This window comes from Pelophylax lessonae (genome assembly GCF_965119305.1).
Source record: "Pelophylax lessonae genome assembly, chromosome: 2".
NCBI lineage: Eukaryota > Metazoa > Chordata > Amphibia > Anura > Ranidae > Pelophylax > Pelophylax lessonae.
In genome coordinates this window covers 750,575,853-750,600,869 of record NC_138769.1, presented here as the reverse complement: position 1 = coordinate 750,600,869, position 25,017 = coordinate 750,575,853, and the positions used below count along the sequence as shown (strand labels likewise).

The 25,017-nt window shown below is 46.2% G+C and overlaps 1 protein-coding gene and 1 pseudogene across 2 annotated transcripts; both read left to right on the top strand.

The window, feature by feature from the left end:
• Positions 1–10,275: 10,275 nt before the first annotated feature.
• Positions 10,276–11,561, top strand: LOC309546043 (annotated as a pseudogene). The gene has a single exon. The product of its transcript is annotated as an uncharacterized misc_RNA (transcript).
• Positions 11,562–19,875: 8,314 nt separating this feature from the next.
• LOC309547886 (olfactory receptor 52E4-like) lies at positions 19,876–20,817 on the top strand (the record flags this gene model as incomplete). Its single annotated transcript, XM_082247888.1, has 1 exon — positions 19,876–20,817. The coding sequence occupies one exon, from the start codon at positions 19,876–19,878 to the stop codon at positions 20,815–20,817; it is 942 nt and encodes a 313-aa protein (XP_082104014.1).
• Positions 20,818–25,017: the final 4,200 nt, after the last annotated feature.

Below are 25,017 nucleotides of genomic sequence, written 5' to 3'. Positions count from 1 at the left end.
TCTCTGATGACTATGTGGGGTCTCTGATGGCTGTATGTGCGTGTGCGCCCCAGGCCAGTGCACAAAATGACGTACAGGTATGTAATTTTGCGCAGAAGGGCCGCCCTGTCGCAGTATACCTGCATAGGGCGGTCCAGTACAGGGTTAGGGATTGGTACACGGGGCAGTAGAAGATTATCGGTACAGAAGATAAGTGAAGCAGGGACCAGAGGAGCAGGCAGGGTGTTGGGAATACATCTTTACATTTTTAATGTTAAGCCAAAATTATCATTAAAGGAATCTTGCAGATTTAAAATAGTAAAACTTTCTTTTGCAATTAAATGAAAGCAGAACCCCCGGGATCTGCAGAAAAAATCCCCCATTTGCCCTCCCCCCCCTACACAAAACACTAAACAGTTTTTACATTTGGGGAAACTCCTTACCATTGAAGAGAAGAGTGGAAATTAATTTTCAGGAAGTCCTCTCTCTAATTCCAAAGATGCCGCTCCCGTTCTGCCAAGGAGGAGCAATGCTTACATCATCTCCTCTCCTCTCTGCGGGAAAAGGAACTACATTTCCCATCAACCTTTGGGAATGGCAGTGAATGTGGGTGGGTACATGTTAAATTTGAACTCGCCCACTTCAATATAAGTCACACCCTCTCATTCTCCAGCCACTCGGCTCAGCACAACCATCTTAGAAATGGAAAGCATGCATAGCGTGTGCAAAATGTTTAATTCATTCTATGTAGTCTTCTCCTGACTTATCTGCCCAAATCAACGGCTCTCAACAGACTATCAATCAGTCCCCCCATGCCAAGGTCCCAGGTGTAATCCTGGACTCTGAACTCTCCTTTTGGCCACACATCCATTCACTCTCCAAAGCAGTGGCGGCTGGTGCTCCATGGGCCCGGGGAGGCGGCAGACGGACCAGCCTGGACCACACCATACCCCCCCGGACCACACCAGCCCGCACACCCTAGCATTGCCACCTGCAAGAGGCCATACACAGAGCCCTTCGTACCTTCGTAAGATCAGAGTCATGCAGTTCGTAAGATCAGAGTCATGCAGTGGCGGCTTCTCCTCAGTCCTCGAGTCCTCCCTCCTACTCCTCCTCCATGGCCAATGGCATGCATGGGTTCGCAATTCGGCCAATCGGGAAACGGGTCTCGGACCCGCTTCCTGATTGGCCAGGAGGAGGATCTGTGTGACAATAGCAAATATTCATTTGCTATTGTCACACAAATGGGTGGGCTCAGGGCGCAGTGCCCTGTGTCCCGAGCCCACCCTTTTCTGAAGCCTATTAGAGCCTCTGGCTCTAATCACGTGCTTCAGAAAAAAAAAAAACCCATTGAACACCATGCGTCCAGTGTCCTGCATGTAGATTAGGGGGCCGGACGCATGGACGGCTGGGGGGGCAGCGCCCCTGCGCCCCAAATGCACCAGCCGCCACTGCTCCAAAGCTTGCCGCCTCAACCTCCGCAACATCTCCAAGATACATCTCCAAGATCTCCAACATCTCCAAGATACGTCCCTTCCTAACCAACGACACCACAAAGCTTCCAATCCAGGCCCTGATCATCTCTCGTCTCGATTACTGCAACTCCCTTTTCATTGGCTTACCTTTAAATAGGCTCCTCCCCCCCTTCAGTCCATCATGAACGCTGCTGCCAGGCTCATCCACCTTACAAACCACTCTGCATCTGCTACCCCTCTTTGCCAATCCCTCCATAGGCTGCCATTCAACCTACAAATTAAATTCAAGTTACTAACCATAACTGACAAAGCCATTCATAACTTGGCGCCCAGCTACATCACTAATCTGGTCTCAAAATACCAACCAACTCGTTCTCTTCCTTCCTCCCAGGACCTCCTGCTCTCTAGCTTCCTTGTAACCACTTCCCATGCTCGCCTCCAGGACTTCTCCCGAGCCTCTCCCATCCTCTGGAATGCTCTACCCCCATCTGTCCGATTATCTCCTACTTTGTCCACTTTCAGACGATCCCTGAAAACTCATCTCTTCAGAGAAACCTATCTGGCCCCACCTAACAACTTTACTCTTATTTTCTCCATCGGCCCATCCCCCACAGTTATTACCTCTTGTATCCCTTGACCCTGTACTCAGTGCACTGATAGGCAGCACTTATTGGCAGCACTGATGGGCAGTATTGATAGCACTGATAGGCAGCACTGATGAGGCACTGATTGTAAGCACTGATGGGCACTGACAGCTGGCACTGATGGGCGCTAATAGCTGGCACTAATAGGCAGCACTGATTGGCACTGCTACACGTAATGTTTGGCAGCACTGATGAACACTAATTGACGGCACTGATAGGCAGCACTGATTGGCAGCATTAATGGGCAATGATTTGCAGCACTAATGAGCACTGATGGACACTGATTGGCAGCACTTATAGCCATCACTGATGGGCATGGATTGGCACTGATAGGCAGCACTAATGGGTAGTGATTGTCAATGATAGGCAGAACTTATTGGCAGCACTGATGGGCACTGGTTGGCACTGATAGGCAACACTGATAGGCACTGATTGGCAGCACTGATGAGTACTGATAGAGAGCCAATTATTGAAAAAAAAAAAAAATTCTTTGGATTTAGTATCTGGGGGGTCTAAAAAGTGTACCTGTGAAGTTTCAGCTCTGTAGCATGTCCAGAACCATAAAAAAAAAAAAAGATTGTTTGTATTTTGTCACTTATAGAACAGGTTAGTGGCTTCTCTCTTTTCACACCTTGCCAGTTTAGTAGCAAGCATTTTTTTGGGCATTTTTTGGGGTCTTTTCAGGTAGGCAAAACATCTGAACTTGTGTATATGGGTATATATACACACATACTTATATGCATATATACACCTAGACATATATAGGTGTGATAGTAGCAGAAATAAATGCTTGCGCTAATGAAATCATTTACACTAATATGGCTCCGCTCCTATCACACCTATATATGTCTAAGTGTAAAATACATATAAGTATGTGTGTATATATACCACTATACACAAGTTCAGGTGTTTTGCCTGCCTCCAAAGAACCCCAAAAAATGCCAAAAAAACGCTAGTGCCAAAAAAAAAAACGCCCAGGTGTGTTGTTGCAGGCATTTTTTTGGGGGTTTTTGGAGGCAGGCAAAACATCTGAACTTGTGTATAGTGGTATATATACACACATGTTATATGTATTTTACACTTAGACATATATAGGTGTGATAGGACGTAACTATATTAGTGTTAATTATTTCATTAGCACAAGCATATATTTCTGCTACTATCACACCTATATATGTCTAGGTGTATATATACATATAAGTATGTGTGTATATATACCCGTATACTCAAGTTCAGATGTTTTGCCTGCCTCCAAAAACCCCCAAAAAATGCCTGCAACAACACACCTGGGCGTTTTTTTTTTTTTTGGGGGGGCTAGCGTTTTTTGGCATTTTTTTGGGTTCTTTGGAGGCAGGCAAAACATCTGAACTTGTGTATAGTGGTATATATACACACACACTTATATGTATTTTACACTTAGACATATATAGGTGTGATAGGAGCGTAACTATATTGGTGTTAATTATTTCATTAGCGCAAGTAGTGTTTTCTGCTCCTTTCACACCTATATAAGTGCAGGTGTATATATACATACATGGGTGTGTATATATACCCCCTATACACATGTTCAGATGTCATGCCTGACTCCAAACATGTGCTCAAAAAATCCCTATAGACGCCTGCAGCCAAAAAGAATGCTGACTGGGGCGAAGCCATATTACTGCAGCGAAAGTGACTTCAGAGAAACGATCTTTTCTCTATAGCGGTCACCCTGATATGGAAGGGTTTGGTCACCCTGCCATAGCAGTCACTGTCAGTTCACCCTACACTACACTACGGTCACCCTGGCACTTAATACTTTCCCTACAGAAACTGAATAATTAAAGCTAACTAAAGTGTAAAATAGCACCCTATCTACACTAGATATCCCTTTCCTCACACTAATAAATGCTAAATGACACTTTGTAGCAGAAGTCCACGAACTGCTTCCACTCTCTTCCATGTCCCTGTATTACAATGCTAGGAATTTGGCGGGGGCTATCTTATATACTGGGGGGCGTATTCACTAATGATTGGTCTAGGGACCCCCTAGTCACTCCAATCACATGCCTAGCATTCTCCTGCCCCCTCAATTGGCTTTTGCTAATGGTTCTTGTCCAATCACTGGCTTTTAAAGCCCATTTCCTGTCTCATTGCATTTTGGTCGGTTCTGGTTGCCGAATTCCGAACTTTTTGGGCAAAAAGTTCTACATTCGGCCGAACCGATGATCGACCCGAACCGTTCGATTATCCCTATTGGAGAGGATCTGCAAAGTGAAGAGGGACAAAATTTCTCCTGAGATGTGTGCAAACCTGGTGGCCAACTACAAGAAACGTCTGACCTCTGTGCTTCCAACAAGGGTTCCTCCACCAACTACTAAGTCATGTTTTGCGAAGGCGTCAAATACTTATATATACATTCAGGGCTTTTTTTTCTCAGAGAATAGGTGCAGGAACTCCCCCTTCTAAGTTACTTTGTGTCTCCACCCCTACCCACCTCTGAGCATTAACCCTTGGTTCCACCCATACCCACCTCTGAGCACCGACCCTTGGTTCCACCCCTTACCCAGCTTCTAGTACAGCCCCTTTTAGAAAATATAGAGCCAAGTATAATTTTGTAGTGGAATGTATGGAATTTGATTATGACAACATGAAAAGCAATAAAATAGAACCCCCCCCCCCCCCCACAGCCAGTAGCAATAGATCCCCCCCAGCAGAAATAGACCCCCAGCAGCAGCAAACCATCTCCCAGCAGCCAGCATCAATAAACTCTCTAGCAGCCAGAAACTGTAGACTCCTCACTAAACAGTTGATTCCTTCCAGCCAGAAACTGTAGACTCCTCACTAAACAGTTGATTCCTTCCAGCAACAATTAACCCCCAGTATCAAAAGATACTCCACCAGCAACAATAGATTGCCATGCAAAAATATATCCCCTCCAGCAACAATAGACCCCCCAGCAGCCAGCATCAGTAGACCCTCCAGCACCCCTTGCCATGGCATACATTCAGTGCTGGAGGTGCCGGAAATGCGTTCCCCCGCGTTCCCGCTGAAAAAAAGCCCTGTATACAGTATATATAACTTTTTTGAAATGTGATTTTTATGGATATTTTTGTTGTTCTGTCTCTCACTGTTAAAATAAAGCGACCAATAAAATTCTAGACTGATCATTTCTTTGTCAGTGGGCAAACGTACAAAATCAAGAGGGGTTCAAATACTTTTTTCCCTCACTGTACAAACACCGATTTCCAGCCTTTAGTCCCGGTGTTCTATGTGTTTGTCGGAGAATATGACATTGTTCCTCTTCCACGCAGAGATCTGTTTTGGACACATAATTAGGTGTTACTCGCACTTTTATGGTTCCTCTTCCAGTAATTGTCTGAAGTCATTCATGTCGGTGTTTATTTTTCTTGTGTTGATGTTTCCTGATTGAGTTTTTCTACGGGAGTCTTCTTCGTTATTCTGAAATCTGATTCTATCTTCCCAAAGAAAAACGAAGTGAACAGGACCATTACCTGATGACTCTGGAGGGTCGTAATAAGTGGAATGACTTCCTCATAGAAAAATCACACGCTTTGTAACATTGATGGGAGGAATTCTTCCATGTATTGTTAACCGCTTGCTGACCGCCGCACGACTATTTACTGCGGCGGTCAGCCCCGTACAAGCAAAGTGACGTAGGACTACGTCGCTAGCCTGTGAGCCTCTAAGGGGCGAGCGCGCGCCGCCGGAGGCGTGCTCCCCCTCCCACTCGTTCCCTAACAAGTCCGCGCGTGTGGCCAGCGGCTCCGATGTCTGCCGGTCACTCGCGATCTGTTTCAGAGTGCGATCACTGGGTGCAGCGGAGTCCATTCAGATCAGACATTGTGGAGTAAACAGGGACTGGCTTCTTTATTGGAACATAACACAGAAAGCAAAGATGTCACCTCATTGTAATAAGAACAACAGGCAGGAAGAGATAACCAACAAGTTCAGTACAGTGTACAGAATATTACAACACATCATAGAAATGCAAAGCATATCACTGAGCATTAGCGACATCTAGTGTCCTATTTATGAACTGCAGTTAATCTGTAATAGGCTAAGCTTTAAAGTTGTTGTATCTCCAACACAATCTCCCAGTGGAGAGGGAGAAAGGCAGGCGGCTGATGAAAACAAAGCCGCCTGTCATTCTCCCTGATGTAAGAACAGAGATCATACGATTTGAGGATTATGGAGGCCACTGTGCTCTTAGGAACCTTAAGTGCAGCAGAAATCTTTTTGTAACCTTGGCCAGATCTGTGCCTTGCCACAATTCTGTCTCTGAGCTCTTCATGCAGTTCCTTTGACCTCATGATTCTCATTTGCTCTGACATGCATTGTGATCTGGAAGGTCTTATATAGACAGGTGTGTGGCTTTCCTAATCAAGTCCAATCAGTATAATCAAACACAGCTGGACTCAAATGAAGGTGTAGAACCATCTCAAGGATGATCAGAAGAAATGGAAAGCACCTGAGTTAAATATATGAGTGTCACAGCAAAGGGTCTGAATACTTAGGACCATGTGATATTTCAGTTTTTCTTTTTTAATAAATCTGCAACAATGTCAACAATTCTGTGTTTTTCTGTCAGTATGGGGTGCTATGTGTACATTCATGAGGAAGAAGAATGAACTTAAATGATTTTAGCAAATGGCTGCAATATAACAAAGAGTGAAAAATTTAAGGGGGTCTGAATACTTTCCGTACCCACTTTATTTAGCAGAAAACAAATTGGCAAAAAATGTTAAAAAATTTTGATTTTTACATTTTTTTGGGGGGGAATTTCATATAAAAAAATGTGAAAAATATTGTTATTTTTTTCAGAATTGTCGCTCTTTTTTTGTTTATAGCGCAAAAAAAAATAAAAATCGCAGAGGTGATCAAATACCACCAAAAGAAAGCTCTGTTTGTGGAAAAAAAGGACGTCAATTTTGTTTGGGTACAGCGTCGCACGACCGCGCAATTGTCCATTAAAGTCACGCAGTGCCGAATCGCAAAATAGGCCCTGGTCATTGAGCAGCCAAATCCTCCGGGGGGGGGGGGGGGCTAAAGTGGTTAAAAGTTTACATGAGGCTGGAGAGAACAAGGACGCAGCAGATGGGTCAGAGGAGTGTCGGGGGGGCAGTATATAGAGGAACCAATCTCTCCATTTACCTCCATGTAGATGCTGAAGTTTATGCTAGTAGGGATGATTGGGGAATGTTTGTGCTGGGGGGGATATTTGTTCTAGGAGGGGGATTTTGGGTAGGGGGGGGGAATGAGTACTCGGATGAGAAATTTGGGGGGAGGAGGATTTGTGTAGGAGGGGTGTTTTTTTTGGAGGGGGTTCATTTGTGCTGGGGGGATATGGGGGATGGAGGAGGCAGAGATTGGGGGGGGGGGGGTTGACTTGTACTGGGTGGAGGGAACATTTTTGGTTAGGGCCAATAATGCAGATTAGTGCTAGGAGGGGTGATTTTTTTTTGTTTTGGGGGGGGGGGATTTGTGCTAGTAGAGGTGATTGAGGGATGTTTGTGCTGAGGGGAATATTTGTTCTAGGAAGGGGATTTTTGGTAGGGGGGGGAGAGAATGAGTACTTGGAGGGGACATTTGAGGGGTGGAGGATTTGTATTGAAGTGATAATTTTTTTTGGTGGGGGGTGCATTTGTGCTGGGGGGATTTGGGGGTGGAAGAAGCAGAGATTTGTGCTAGGAGGGGGAGGGATTTCAGCAGGGGGGCGGATTTTTACTGGGAGGAGGGGGAATTTGGGTGTGTGTGTGCTAGGAGCGATGATTCAGGGAGATTTGTGTTTGGAGGGGGATGGAAGAAGAGAATTTGTGCTAAGAGGGTTGATTTGGGGGGGTCTGTGCAAGAAGAGGTGAGATTTGTGCTAGCAGGAGAATCTTTTTTTTGGCAACGGGTGGGGTGGGTGGGGGGCATTTATGCTAGTAGGGATGATTGGGGAATGTTTGTGCTGGGGGGGGATATTTGTTCTAGGAGGGGGATTTTGGGTAGGGGGGGGAATGAGTACTCAAATGGGAAATTTGGGGGGGAGGAGGATTTGTGTAGGAGGGGTGTTTTTTTTGGAGGGGGTTCATTTGTGCTGGGGGGATGTGAGGGATGGAGGAGGCACAGATTTGGAGGGGGGGTTGGATTTGTACTGGGAGGAGGGGAAATGTTTGCGTAGGGGCAATAATGCAGACTAGTGCAAGGAGGGGTGATTTTTTTTTTTGGGGGGGGTGGGTGAATTTGTGCTAGTAGGGATGACTGGGGGATGTTTAGGGGTAGCAGCCAACTCCATCTTGATAGCAGTAATCTCAGTTCATGAAAGTCTTCACCAGCCCATGTACTTCTTCCTCGTCATGTTGGCGGTTGGAGACCTTGTTCTAAGCTCCACCACATTTCCGAAGACCCTCTGTATTTTTTGGTTTGGTTCTCATGAAATTTCTTATAATAGTTGCTTGGTGCAAATATTCTTCATTCACTTTATCTGCGTGACGGAATCGGCCATTTTGCTTGCTATGGCGTACGATCGCTACATCACCATCTGTTACCCTCTGTCCTATGTGACAAAGCTCACTCTGTCCTTTGTTAGGACTGTTGTTTCTGTTTCAGTGATCAGAAGCCTCATTATAATAACCCCCTTAGTTCTCCTTGCTTGGCGGTTGCCATACCAGGATAGTAACATCCAGGGCTTTTTTTCTCAGAGAATAGGTGCAGGAACCTTCTGAGTCACTTCTTGTCTCCGCCCCTACACACCTCCGAGCACCGTGCCTTGGTTCCACCACCTACCCATTAGGGATGCACTTTCCCCGATATATCGGAATCACCCCCAGAGGTTACCGGTATTGCTGATATTTCGGAAAGTGCTGTACTGGAGTGATTCCTGCAGCTTGAGGCATCACCCCGGTACCGGCGTCCATAGCCGAGGGTTGGCTGACTTGTAATGACAACCGATGCAGCTGAGAAGCCACTCGGCTGTCATTACAAGTGTTGCAGAGTGCGATCACTGGGTGCAGCGGAGTCCATTCAGATCAGACATTGTGGAGTAAACAGGAACTGGCTTCTTTATTGGAACATATAACAGAAATCAAAGATGTCACCTCATTGTAATAAGAACAACAGAACAGGAAGAGATAACCAACAAGTTCAGTACAGTGTACAGGAAATTACAACACATCATAGAAAATGCATAGCATATCACTGAGCATTAGCGACACCCAGTGTCCTATTTGTGAACTGCAGTTAATCTGTAATAGGCTAAGCTTTAAAGTTGTTGTATCTCCAACAACAAGAAGCGGGAGGGGACGTCCCCTCCCGCCGCCTTCTGCAGCTTGCCCAGGTCTGCTGTCCCACCGGGAGACCCGGACATCCTACCTCCACCGCCGCCAAAGAGAAGACCCGATCAAAGCCGCATTTGGTTCACATCAGGTCTCCGTGTAAAAGACTCAGAAGTGATGTCATGACCTCACTTCCATGTACTCGGCGCCGAATTAAAAAACTGACAGCATTCAAAACAGCCAAACTTGAATGCTTTTCAGTGCCGAGGAGGGGTTTGGGGTCTTTTCGACCCCCAGATCCCTCCACAAGGAGTACCTTTGGGGAAAAAAATGTTTCAAAAATATCGGCCGATATCGGCATTAAAAAAAACGATATCGGTCAATCACTACTACCCACCTCCCAGTAGCACCCCTTTAAGACAATGCAGAGGCAAGTATCATTTTGTGGTGCTAAGTAATTTGTATGGAATTTGTTGATAATAGCAAGAAAAGTAGTAAAATAGATCCCCCACAGCCAGCAGCAATTGACTCCCTCCCCAGCAACAATAGACCCCCCCCCCAGCAACAATGGACCCCTAAACAAAAAGTCACCCCAGCAGCAAGAAAAAATCTTCCAGCAGCCAGTAACAATAGAACACCCACAGCTGGTGCAGCCAGCATGCTGGGGAGAGATGGCAGCAGAAAACAGAATAAAGAAATACCCAACACACCTTTGGAGACTCCTTGAAGATGACCACAGACGGGGGAATTCCCGGAACTGAGAAGATATTACAGCTTACCCTGGAGATCATCTACCTGCTGACCGGAGATAACACAGAGCTGACCGGAGAGGTGAGGAGGATTCTGGGAGGTCACATGGCATCACTCTTATCTCTATTAATAAAACACAGACCTGACCGGGAGGTAAGATCCAGTGCCCTATCATAGATGCTCCACCTCCCACCCTGACACCCGAGAGAAACATTGTGAAGAAGATCCTAGAAGTCACCCAGAAGATCATTGAGCTGCTGACAGGAGAGGTTCCTATAAGGTGTCAGGATGTCACTGTCTATTTCTCCATGGAAGAGTGGGAGTATATAGAAGGACACAAGGATCTCATGATGGAGAAGCGGCCCCTCACATCACTGGATGGACCTGGTAACAGAAACTCATCACAGAGATGTCTCCGTCCTCGGTATTCCCACAATTTCAATCTGGAACATCATAAGATCCCTCAAAACGATAAAGAGAAGGAAGAGGGCAAGAATGAGTCTGATGAGATGGAGGACTTAAACATTGTGGTGGTCGAACACCTTGATGATCAAGAAGACCTTTACATGAAGATTAAGGAGGAGGAAGTTCCTAGAGATCAGCACAGGTCATAAAATGGGTGATGAGATCAGAAGTGATGGGTCTTATGAAACAACCACAAGCAGCCAACATGTCAACATTGTGGTCTCCAAAGGAGATAAGGCTACATGTCAACTAAAGCTGCCAAACCGTGCTCGGGGAGGTAGGGAGATCATAAAACGAAGGACTAAGCACTCAGCAGTGAGACCATTCACCTGTGCCTACTGCGGAAAGCACTTTAACTTCAGGTCTGTCTTCATCAACCACCAGAGGATTCACACCGGAGAGAAACCATACCAGTGCTCCGAATGTGGCAAATGTTTCAGCCAGAAGGGAAGCATGGTGGAACATCAGAAAATCCACAAAGGAGAGAAGCCCTTTGTTTGCCCCGACTGTGGCAAGAGCTTCATCCAGAGAGCCAACTTGTACCACCACCAGAAGAACCACATGAAGGAGAAACCATATCCATGCTCCGAATGTGGCAAACGCTTTATCAACAGCTCCCGGTTGGCAGCACATCAGAAGATCCACGCCGGCTACAAGCCATTCAGCTGCCCTGACTGCGGGAAGAGTTTCCTGAAGAACGCCAACCTCGTCATCCACCAGAGAGTTCACACCGGGGAAAAACCCTTCATGTGTTCCGAATGCGGAAAATGCTTTATCAAAAACTCCAACCTGGTCACCCATATGAGGGTTCACACGGGGGAAAAACCTTTTCGGTGTACGAAATGTGGACGGTGTTTTAGCCAGAGCTCAGTCCTGGTAAGGCACCAGAAGACCCATGGAGACTCAGGAGAACTGGTAAAGGTCAAAGTTAAGACTTAAAAAGTGAATGAGCCCCTCCAGGAAAGACTTTAACTTGTCCCACTAACTGATGAACAAATATCAAGGGCTTGTTGGGTGGGCCTCCATGTGGACTTAAATACAAAACCTAAACATTAATAGCTTTCTTCAAATCTGTAGCTCTCCATGGGTCTTTCGAGTGGGACTGACCCTTTCTAGAAGTACGTTTGTAAGTTATGGAGTTAAAAATCATTCCACAATTTCAAAAAAAAAAAAAAAAAAAAGAACACCCAGATCTTTCTCCATTATCGACTCCCCAAGCTGTTCTCCTCCTATAATGTATGATTAACAAGTCTTTGATCCACCAGGACACCCAGATCCTTCTCCACCATTGACTCCCCAAGCTGTTCTCCTGTTATAATGTATGATTAACAACAGAGGCGTAACTAGAACCTTCAGGGCCCCGGTGCAAGAAACCATGAAGGGCCCCCCCGGACCCCTGGCCGGGGCCCTTCCCTTCAAGCCCCGGGCTCTTCCCACTGATCCTGGGGCCCTTTACTCCGCTTGCGGGGGCCTTTATTGCGGTCCCACAGCGGGTCCCTTTCACAAGTTTTACAGTGGGCCCCCTTCCTGCCATCTTGGGGCCTCCCCACGGTGGTGGAATGCCAGGGCCCGGTTGCAAGTGTGACCTTTGCGATCCTGAAAGTTCACCCACTGGTGTCAGTAGTTTTTATTTTTTGGTATTTATTATTATTTTTATTTTTATCATTTTATTTTTTTTTTTTTACAATGTCACTGACTATGACTCTGCCCATTTAGAGAAGCAAGGAGCTGTAAAATTACATATTTACCGACCCCTTCCTGGTTCTCTATTGTTACACATCCCCTGCAGCAGCCGGCAGGAAAGGGGAGGGATCACAGTGGGGGGGGGGGGGGACCAGGGGAGCACACAGGGGCCCAGAGACAGCCGAACACAAGTGAACTGGATAGGAGGAGTGGCGGGGGGTAGCATACAGAGGAACCAATCTCCTCCATTTTCTTTCTGCAGCTACAGGAGGAGAAAGGAGGACAGTGATTTCTCTACATGCTGCCCCCACCGCCCCTCCTATCCAATTCTGGGCCCCCTGGAGCATTGGGCCCGGTTGCAATCGCAACCCCTGCAACCCCTGTAGTTACGCCCCTGATTAACAAGTCTATTATCTACCAGAACACACAGATCTTTCTCCACCACTGACTCCCCCAGCTATTCCCATTCTAGAATGTATGACCCATGTATATAGTTTATAAATGGGTTTAAAAGTGAGGGACCCAACACTTAATCTTGGAGTAGAGCTCTAATACTGAACCTTGCAGTACACCACTAATACCATTGAACCTTATCCCTGGTACACACTGCTAGTTTTTTGGGTTGAACAAAAAACAAACTGACAGCTCTGGTGTGAGCCGCAGTACTAACAATCCGACCTTAGTACAGTGATCTCCCCTGCTCAGCTGTTGTGTTCAGACAGGGGGGCAGCCCCCCACCAAAACACTCTGATCAGCCCTCTCGGCCATTGGCTGAGAGCGCTGATAGGGAGCCGTTTGGCTGCTGGTTTTCCAGCATGCTGTGTTATACACACGGGCCAAATATCAGCTGGCTTTTATTGAACCGGCTGATGTCGCCTGACATTGGGGCCGTGTGTACGAGGCTTTAAGGTGTATCACTAATGCTGAACAATGTGGTACAACTAACACTGAAACTCAGAGCGCACCACTAATGCTGAACCATAGGCTACACCTTTAAAAACACTGAACCGTGGGGTACACCACTAACATTGAACCTTAGGGTATACCACTAACACTGAACCTTGGGGTACACCTTTAAAAACACTGAACTTTGGGGTACATCACTAACACTGAACCTTGGGGTAAACCACTAAAAAAGAACCGTGGAGTAAATCTTTAAAAACACTGAACCTTGGGGTACACCACAAACAATGAACCTTGGGGCACACCACTAACAATGAACCTTGGGGCACACCACTAACACTGAACCTTGGGGCACACCACTTATAACACTGAACCTTGGGGCACACCACTAACACTGAACCTTGGGGCACACCACTAACACTGAACCTTGGGGCACACCACTAACACTGAACCTTGGGGTACACCACTAACACTGAACCTTGGGGCACACCACTAACACTGAACCTTGGGGTACACCACTAACACTGAACCTTGGGGCACACCACTAACACTGAACCTTGGGGTACACCACTAACAATGTACCTTGGGGTACACCACTAACACTGAACCTTGGGGCACACCACTAACACTGAACCTTGGGGTACACCACTAACAATGAACCTTGGGGTACACCACTAACACTGAACCTTGGGGTACACCACTAACAATGAACCTCTGGGTACACCACTAACACTGAACCTTGGGGCACACCACTAACACTGAACCTTGGGGTACACCACTAACACTGAACCTTGGGGCACACCACTAACAATGAACCTTGGGGTACACCACTAACATTGAACCTTGGGGCACACCACTAACACTGAACCTTGGGGTACACCACTAACACTGAACCTTGGGGTACACCACTAACACTGAACCTTGGGGTACACCACTAACACTGAACCTTGGGGTACACCACAAACAATGAACCATTAGGCACACCACTTATAACACTGAACCTTGGGGTACACCACTAACACTGAACCTTGGGGTACACCACTTATAACGCTGAACCTTGGTAAAAGTATTCATCTTTCCATTAACCAAATGCATTTGGTTGGATTTTCAGGGTGAGTTGGGGTCCCATTCAAAAAGCAAAGTACCAAGCACATTGTACCCCTGAAAGTGGGTCACCATGCATTGCAGTAATGTATGCATAGACGTGTTTTGCCGCATGTTACTGGACCATATAGGTGTGAAATGGGCCTGAAACAAATCTAGTTTATTCCTGTTGTCCTCAAACACTACAAACATCCCAAAATGGCCTCTGAGCATTTTATATGGCTTATTACGCCTCAAGAAGAATCGTTCTCCAGCTTTGGGAAGCCGGTCCAATCTCCATCAGTTATGTAACACACAGGTGGAGAAGTTACAGTTTCTTCAACCACAGAGATCACTCATCTGGGATTTATTATAGGCCGGTGACAAATCACAGACCTGCAACCAAAACCAAAAATAAAATATTGATCTCTACATTCCTGAGCTTATTCTGCAAGCCTGTAGGAGGGCGCTGTTGTGCGGCAGCTGCCACTGTCATGGGATAATACCACCCAGCATTGTGAGGGTGGCAACGTTCTGCAGATCACCCACCCACTTCCTGATTGGACCCAGAAGTCACAGCGATAACATGATTGCTTCTCACCTCTGTTCTAAGGAAACCAAACAGAGGACTGACTAGTCCTCTGTACTGGACTCCCAGCAGCCATCTTTGGGGAACCAGTGTCCGATTAAACACTGGGTTCTCTTGAGATTTAGGCAGCCATTTTGGAACCAGGAAGGCTTTATACGCCCCCTGCTGGCCCATACTGGGAGTACCTAGATAGGAACAGTGCATGCACTGGCTAAGGAGAGCTAGGCCTTGTATAGGGAAAGATTCCTGATGCAAAGGGGCAGTGTAAGGATGGCACCTGGTGTCTGCTTTTAGTTCATCCTGCATTTGGATTAGTCCATCCTTTTCGCCCTTGCACCCTGCTCCAAATCCTAATGAGAGGCTTTGTTATTTCAGCCACTTCAATACTGGGCACTTCCACCCCTTCCTGCCCAGGCCAATGTTCAAGCTCTCAGCGCCCTCACTTTTTGAATGACAATAACTCAGCCATGCAACACTGTACCCAAATTACATTTTTGATTGGCCCTGTATCATGTGATCACTGTGACTAATCACAGAGATAATCACAACAGTACACAATGGCTATGAATGAAAGCCATTGTTTCAGCTGACACATGATCACTGTGATTGGTCACACATGGTACCAGAACTGCACACAGCAACCCAGTACAATGATCCGCTGGACACAGCTGGTCACAGAGCACGCTGTTGCATGGCCCCTAGGGAATACAAGAGTGCGTGATTGGGAGGACATCGTTTGACCTCCACCCGGGGTAGCTGTGCTCCCGCCCAGCAGTATTATTATAATAGGCCAGGTGGGAGGGGGTTAAAGAGCCCGCCTCAAGCATGCTCCCCCCTGTAAGGTCTGCATATTGCTTCTCTTGTTATGGAAGTGAAAAATGCCTTATTGTACATACAGATAATACCACCACCATGTGAGATCTGCCCACATCCCAATATTATTCAGAGGAAACCTCGGGATGAGTTCCTGCAGAGAGAATGATATTAGAGAACTCTTCGTAATTCCGTTTTTGTATCTACTGAAAAACGTAACAGCCGTATCTTTTACATAGAAAACTCCCATCTTATAAAACCTAAGTCTCGTTATATATATTCATTCATTTATATCAGTGGAATGTCAAAGTGTGATGTCCATACCATTCATTGTCCTCATTATTATTATGGTGGTTTATAGATTCTTCTATATTGGGATGATTAGAGTTGGCAGTGAATTCCCTGAGATGTGATCCCCGGGTATTACGCTCTGTGTGTGGTTATTAATTAAACCGGAATTTACTTCTGAAGTCATCTCAGATCTCCCGAGACAAAGCTCAGCAAATGAATGTCCCTGAGGATGGGGAGAGGAGATATAAATGGAGCTGCACTCTGATCAGAAGAGATCCCGGACTGGATGGTTGTGGATGGAAGTCAGAACATGCTGCAGAATCTGGACACCACCAAACCCTTCCCCCTGTCTATCCTAATCCCTCCTGTCTGTCCATCCCAAACCCTACAGTTTGTCCATCCTGACCCTTCCTTCTGTCCATCCTGAACCTTTCCATCTGTCCATCCTGACCCTTCCTTCTGTCCATCCTGAACCTTTCCATCTGTCCATCCTGACCCTTCCTTCTGTCCATCCTGAACCTTTCCATCTGTCTATCCTGACCCTTCCTTCTGTCCATCCTGAACCTTTCCATCTGTCTATACTGAACCCCTTCGTCTGTCCATCCTGATCCTTCCTGTCCATCCTGAACCTTTCCATCAGACTATACTGAACTTCTTCGTCTGTCCATCCTGAATTTTCCTATCTGTCCATCCTGAACCTTTCAATCTGTCTATACAGAACCCTTTCCATCAATCTATACTGAACCCCTTCAACTGTCCATCCTGATCCTTCCTGTCTCTCCATCCTGAACCATTCTGTCTCTTTCCATTTTGTACTCTTCCATCTGCCCATCCGGAACCTTTCCATCTGTATATACGGAACGCTTTCAACTGTCAATCCTGATCCCTTCTGTCTGTCCATCCTGAACCCTTTCATCTGTCCATCCTGAATCCTTCTGTCTGTTTATTGCCGAACCCTTCCCCCTGTCCATCTTAATCCCTTCTGTCTGTCCATCCCGGATCATTCCATCTCTCCACCCTGAACCCTTCTGTCTGACCATTCTGAACCCTTTCTGTCTGTCCTTGCTGATCTCTTCCAGCTGTCCATCCTGATCCCTTCCTTCCATATATCCACAACCTTTCTTTCTGTCCATCCTGATTCCTTCTGTCCTGTCTGTCCATCCTCATCCCGTTCATCTCTCCATCTTGATTCTTTCCTTCCATCCATCCTGAACCCTTCCATCTGTCCATCCTAAGCCCTTCTATCTGTCTATCCTGGACCCTTCCATCTGTCCATTCCAAACCCTTCCATCTGTCCATCCTAAGCCCTTCTATCTGTCTATCCTGGACCCTTCCATCTGTCCATTCCAAACCCTTCCATCTGTTCAATCTGAACCTTTCCAGCCAATCTATCCAACCAGAACCCTTTCTCTGTCCATCCCAGAAACCTTCCCTCTGTCTATCCCAAACCTTCCATTTTTCCATCCTGGACCCTTCCCATCTCCTCCATACATCTCAGGTAAATTATGGTATTCTCATGTCTAATCTGAGCTTAGCTTGACGTATATATAAACCTAAGAATATAAATGTAATGTATTGCAGTTTTTTATTCCTTACATGTGGCATCTATATACCTGCGGATCCAACAACAATTCCAATGTTCTTGTAGCTTCCTGCGCACTAAACTGAAATCTAAAAACAATGATATCAAAGTTCTCATCTTCCCAACGTTCTTATCTTCCCAACGTTTTCATCTTCCCAACGTTCTCATCTTTCCAACGCTCTCATCTTTCGAATGGTCTGATCTCCCAACATTCTCGTCTTCCCAATGTTCTCATCTTACCAACGTTCTCATCGTCCCAACGTTCTCATCTTCCCAACGTTCTCATCTTGTTCTCCTCATCTTCCCGACATTCTCATCTTCCCGACGTTCTTATCTTCCCAACATTCTCATCTTCCCAATGATCTCATCTTCCCAATGTTCTCATCTTCCCAACGCTCTCATCTTCCCAATGGTCTGATCTCCCAACATTCTCGTCTTCCCAATGTTCTCATCTTACCAACGTTCTCATCTTCCCAATGCTCTCATCTTTCTAACGTTCTCATCTTCCCAACGTTCTCATCTTGTTCTCCTCATCTTCCCGACATTCTCATCTTCCCGACGTTCTTATCTTCCCGACGTTCAACGCTGCTGAAGACGTTGGATGACGAAACGCGTACAGCGCCGTCGCATCACTTCCGGTTCCGGCATTCGGGTGGAACGCATTGTGTTCCATACACCTGTACAACGCTCGTTTTACATTTGGATATTGTGAGTACCCTAATATATGTTTTTATGGGAATTAAAGGCTCATACAGTATCACACTGTGGCAAACATCGCCACTTACAGAGTATTCTGTCAGGAATGATTGTCCAACTGTATTATGTGTGTATTGTATGTGTAAATGTAACCCGTGCAGTACCTGTAGGATTTTGTATTGTGTTAGCTGCTGGCTCATGAATGTGTATTGGAAACCCCTGCTGCCCCTCTGTGGAGACCCCGTATAAGTATCTTGTTTTAAAATACAAGTCCTGTGAATAAAAGAGTTAGTTGACCTTCAAGCTAGGTGTCATCTGGTTATTGGAGGGTTGGAATATTATACGCTACCAGGATTATTGTATGCTGTGCCTGACTACCAGGGGAGATATTGTGGATAATACTGCTACTCCGCTACACACACTATTGGCCTCTTTTCTTGCCTTATATGATCCATCTGCACACACCCTGTCCCACTAATCTGGCTGATATTGGAGTACATACCCTGTAAGAGTGCAGACCCCCTGGAGATCTGGGCTATTCTATAGGAACCATTCTGGAGCCCTACTGGGCACTCCTGGCACACCCCTATCCTAGGACCCCCTGGAGAGGATCAGGAGCCATCAGAGGGAATACTTCCAATATACATATACCCGCTCTTTACCCCTGTGTGGGGTGGGTATTTCCGGTGAGTGGGCTACCTACTTTAGGGGTCACCAAGCACCTCACCTACCACCCACCATGGGGTTGTTTCCAGTTTTATAACTAGGATATCTGTCACTTTTATGGACTATATACGTCACTACTGTCACATATTGGATCACTAATATCTTATTTATATTTAATTTTATGTGTATTATTTAAAATATATTTGATACACCAGATATATTTAGCACAGTTTTAGTTTTTAATTTTGGCACTTGTTCATCAATTTTTATTTTGCACTGATCACTTTACTCAAGTAATTTTTTGCTATATACCGTACACATTGCACTTTCATTGGACTTATTTGTATTTATATGTTCCTATGCACTTGATCACTATATTTATTGATTCATTTATTCATATGCATCCTTGATAAAGTTCGCACTTTTCACCTTCAGTCACTTTATATTTTATTTATTTATTGTGATATATATTTATCCTTGAGGATATTTAATATTCCTGGTGCATATTTATTTATTTTGTTACATATTGTACACACTTCTCCTGTCATTTTCTACATACTCTTCCAGTAGGCAGCGCCATTCCCATATTTATTCCTCACCTTTCATATAGTCCTTGACTATATTTCTGGGAGGCTGCAGCCAATCCACTTATCCAATACATATATCCCTTAGCGCGGAGTTCCACACTTTCAGCTGAAATTGATTGCCAAACCCCCTCTTCTACCTAACTGACCAGGTCAATATCCTAGGAGTTTACTTAACTTGATGCTATACTCTGATTAAAATGTTCCTTTAATTTGTTGAGCAGTGTGTATGTATATATAATACAATAGGCTGCGCACACCTATGTTGTTGCCATTTTTATATTCACCTTGTGGTTCTTTTGTCTTTCTCAGTTGGCCTCCATAATGTTGAAGGTTTGTCGGTAATGAAGGCTCAGCACCCACTGATTGACCATCCATTGTCACAGTCTTCATCAGAGGAAGTTCTCCAGGACATGTCCAATTCCACCAGTTTCCACCCTAACTTCTTCCTCTTAATGGGAATTCCTGGTCTGGAGAATTCTCACCATCTGCTCTCCATCGTATTTTGTCCCATGTATATTTTAGGGGTAGCAGCCAACTCCATTTTGATAGTGGTAATTTCAGTTCATGAAAGTCTTCACCAGCCCATGTACTTCTTCCTCGTCATGTTGGCGGTGGGAGACCTTGTTCTAAGCTCCACCACAGTCCCGAAGACCCTTGGTATTTTTTGGTTTGGTTCTTACGAAATTTCTTATAATAGTTGCTTGGTGCAAATATTCTTCATTCACTCTATCTGCATGACGGAATCGGCCATTTTGCTTGCTATGGCGTACGATCGCTACATCGCCATCTGTTACCCTCTGTCCTACGTGACAAAGCTCACTCTGTCCTTTGTTAGGACTGTTGTTTCTGTTTCAGTGACCAGAAGTGTGGTTATAATGATCCCAGTAATCCTTCTCCTCTGGAGGTTACCATACCAGGGCAGTAATGTCATAGAACACACCTACTGCGAACACATGGCCATGGCTAGACTGGCAACCGCAAGCATACTGATCAACGTCATCTATGGTATGGTCATTATTATTCTGACTTCTGTAATAGATTTATTCCTTATTGGGTTGTCCTATGTTTCCATTGTTCAGGCCGTCATGAGACTTTCCACTTCAAAGGCCCGGCGCAAGACTTCAAGCACCTGTGTGTCCCACCTTTGTGTCATTACATTACTGTATGTCCCGGCCTTCTTCTCCTTCGTAGCACACAGGATCCCTCACAACAGTATCCCATCCTATGTCCATATCCTGGTAGCCAATCTCTATGTGATTGTCCCCCCAATGCTGAACCCCATCATCTATGGAGTTAGGACAAAGGAGATTCAACAAAAGGCCATTAAGATGTTTCCTGGGAATTTTTATTGAATATCACTAATGTTATTAAAGAGACATCTGTCTATCTTTGAAGGAAGTTCCCTACAATAGAAGGTCCATGTCTCCCATGTCCCCTCCATTGCAGCATTGCAATTTCCTTCATTGTATTTGGCATTAAACACTCCTGGGAGTATCTGATGCCTCTTTCTTACACCAGTGGATTGAGATTTCATCCTCCAACCCTATGTCACCTTTTAGCCCTGTACTGATGTAAGGTAGGAGAAAGAGGCCACAGCACACGGCAGAGGATGCAGACATCCAACACTCCCAGAAGCAAAGACACGGATGGTGGCTGCAACTCTGGAGAATTACCAACGAAATCTGTTTTATGTCTCTAAATGTCAATAAACTAAGCTATGTTTCTTCATAAACCGTGTGGGCACTGGGCAGACTACGAGCCTCAAATCGTCACAATATGGGTTCAGGATACACCTTGTTGAAATACTGTAAATGGGGCTCAATCCCTGGCAATCTCCTGCACCCATTATGGAGATACTCATCAGTTTGATTTACTCCTGAGTATCTCACCAGTATCTCAAACTGGTGAGATACTGGGATAAGGTTGTCTCTAAGATTAATAGTCTCTTTACACCCTCATATGTACATGGAACATAGGGTGCTTCTGTTGGGGAGATCAATCCTCAATGGTGAAGGAAAGGGTGGGAAGGGGATAAATGGGTTTCCGTGGTCATGCGGGGGGTACTACACTGAAACTGGGGCAGCGCTCCTGAAATGGTAGAAGCGACTCCAACTGATAAGGCAAGAAAGGAAGAAAAAACCTCTAAGTGCAGCTTGTAAACCCTTTATTTGCACACGGAGAATAAAAAGCTTACAAGATAGGCAAATAAATGGACATGTAATGTCATCACTCTGGGTCCATTCCTGACCCTGTGGCTCCATCTTCCTATGCTGTCCAGGAGAAAGGAGAGGTGGTGGAGTGGAGGAGCCCAGCCAGGGACAGTTCCTCTGTCCGAGGCTGCGGTGGAACGCACGCCTCGCCTGTGGAGCGCACGGGGCGTAGTGACGTCAGCAGACTACGAGTCTCAAATTGTCACTATATGGGTTCAGGATACACCTTAAATGGGGCTCAATCCCTGAGTATCTCACCAGTATCTCAAACTGGTGGGATACTGGGATAAGGTTGTCTCTAAGATTAATAGTACCTTTACAACCCTCATAGGTAACTCTCCACTTACTTGTGTTTTAGAATATTTTTGGAAACCTCCAGTTGGGGTTCCTATACTGCTCTAGCCATAAGGAGATTTTTATTCGCAGCCTGCAGGACGATTGTATAGAAGGGGATATTGAACACTCTCTCCATGTTGCGTGACAGGGTCACTGATTAGATAAAATTATTTTTTGCAAGAAAAAAAAACATACGAGCAGTGAGGGGTAACTAGGAGTATCGCTCCTCAATATGGACTAGAAGGTTGGATTTCAACAAAAAGGTGGCCGTCTGCACACAGACACTGACTCATTGTTGCAAGAATGAGAACAAAATGAGTAAAAGATGGCTTCAGCTCCAGTTCTCCACCAGTAGAGAATGCCTCAGACTAGGGATAGGGCCGATACCGATACCGATATTTTGGTCACAACGTATCGGTATCGGCCCATATTTTGTACATTTAAAGTTTTGAAAAATAAAGACAATTTTTTACACAAATCTGGTACTGAACATGTTAATTTTTGTTTAATGCTTAATGGTTGGCTTGCTGGCACCCTGTGGTAGATGGGTGGCTGGCACAGGGGCTGTGGGTGGCTGGCTGGTACAGTGCCTGTGGCTGGCTGTCTGGCACCCTGTCTCTTTCTGGCTGTCTGGCACCTTGTGGTGGGTGGCTGGCTGTCTGTCACCCTGTGCTGGGTGGCTGCCTGGCTGGCACCCTGTGGTGGGTGGGTGGGTGGCTGGCACAGGGGCTGTGGATGGCTGGCTGGTACAGGGCCTGTGGGTGGCTGAATGGCTGGTACAGTGTCTGTGGCTGGTTGGTACAGGGCCTGTGGGTGGCTGGCTGGCTCGCTGGTACAGTGCAAGTGACTGGCTGGCTGGTACAGGGCCTGTGGGTGGCTGGCTGGTACAGGGCCTGTGGGTGGCTGGCTGACTGGTACAGTGCCTGTGGGTGGCTCGCTGGCTGGTACAGTGCCTGTGGGTAGCTCGCTGGCTGGTACAGTGCCTGTGGCTGGCTTGGTTTTGCTGGTACAGTGCCTGTGGCTGGCTGGCTGGTACAGGGCCTGTGGGTAGCTTGTTGGCTGGTACAGTGCCTGTGGCTGGCTGGCTGGCTGGCTGGTACAGGGCCTGTGGCTGGCTGGCTGGTACAGTGCCTGTGGGTAGCTTGCTGGCTGGTACAGTGCCTGTGGCTGGCTGGCTGGTACAGGGCCTGTGGCTGGCTGGCTGGTACAGTGCCTGTGGGTAGCTTGCTGGCTGGTACAGTGCATGTGGCTGGCTGGCTGGTACAGGGCCTGTTGCTGGCTGGTACAGGGCCTGTGGCTGGCTGGCTGGTACAGGGCCTGTGGCTGGCTGGCTGGTACAGTGCCTGTGGCTGGCTGGTACAGGGCCTGTGGCTGGCTGGTACAGTGCCTGTGGTTGGCTGGCTGGTACAGGGCCTGTGGCTGGCTGGTACAGGGCCTGTGGCTGGCTGGTACAGTGCCTGTGGCTGGCTGGTACAGGGCCTGTGGGTGGCTGGCTGGCTCGCTGGTACAGTGCCTGTGGTTGGCTGGCTGGTACAGGGCCTGTGGCTGGCTGGTACAGAGCCTAAGGATGTGGTTGGCTGGCTGGCACCAGGCTGCTGTGGGTGGGTGTATGGCTATGATACACTCCCACGAGACTAGTCCCGACTCCAGGCGAGGCTGTCCGATGCGAGGGAGGCGGCATAAGAAGGCAGAATGACATCACAAAAATATTGGTAATATCGGCCAGTTCCAGGGTTTCGGGGAAAGTGCATATTGCCCACCGATATATATCGGCCTTGCCGATAATCGGTCTATCCCTACCTCAGACATGCTTCACCCTTCACTGGGCTCAGTGGTCTTAGAGGCCTCTACGACTAAGCTCTGAAAAGGGCAAAAGGCATCTGAGAAGTTCTCTACTGGTGGAGAACTGGAACTGAAGCCATCTTTTAAACATTTTGTGAACATTCATGCAACAGGGAGTCAGTGTCTGTGTAAACGGTCGCCATTCTGTTGGAGTCTACCAGAGCCTGACAAGCCGATCCTGTTTGTCTTGCACCAGTCTACTCACATGCTGACCTAACTGATGCAGGTTTGGAGAGCATTCGAGCCGCACTTTTCTCATTGTTTTTGGCTAGAAGGCTGGATGATACAAATGGCGATGACAGGAATGGCGCACTCCTTCATGATTTATTTGTTTAAATAAAGGAGATAGAGTTTTGATCTGCAGATTGGGAAGGGGAGTGGGCAGGAAGTGGGTGTTGTGTTGGTGTACCATTGCCCCAAGACATTTACTGTATAGATGTTTATGGCAATGTACGATCCCTGTGATCCCACTTCTCACTATGGAAGATGTTTGTTCTCTGGATTTGTACCTCTGTACTTTGATTATTGTATTGTCTATTAAAAATGGTAAACATTAGTAAAAATAAAATCTGAATACATTTTTTTTTGTACCAAATATATTTTGAACACAGGCTGATTGGGGTTCCTTATGTAGCACTGCCCACTTGAGAACTGCTGAATTCTTCACCTTTATGGGTCCCTCTGGGTTACCGTTAGCAACTGCATGCACAAAATTAACACTTTACTTTTCTGGCTCAGTCAATGAACAGTCTAGGGGGTTTTGGTTGTATTTGTTGTTTTAATATAAATAGGGATGGGAAAAGGGAAGAGTGGGAAACTCCGGAACTTGAACTATTCACAATTCTGAGGACTTCTATCTGAAGATGCAGCCAGACTGCGGATTTCACCTTGCCACTAGATGAATTGTAGATACTGATGGGGTTATTTACCAAAACTGGAGCACTCAGAATCTGGTTCAGCTGTGCATGGTAGCCAATCAGCTTCTAACTTCAGCTTCTTCAATTAATCTTTTCCAAAAATAACCTGAAAGCTGATTGGCTTCTATGCAGAACTGCACCAGATTTTGCATGCTCCAATTTTAGTAAACCAACCCCTGAGTCTCTGAACAAAGACTTGGTTGCACACTATCTTCAGGGTACTCGCCTAGCACCCCCTTTTACTCCA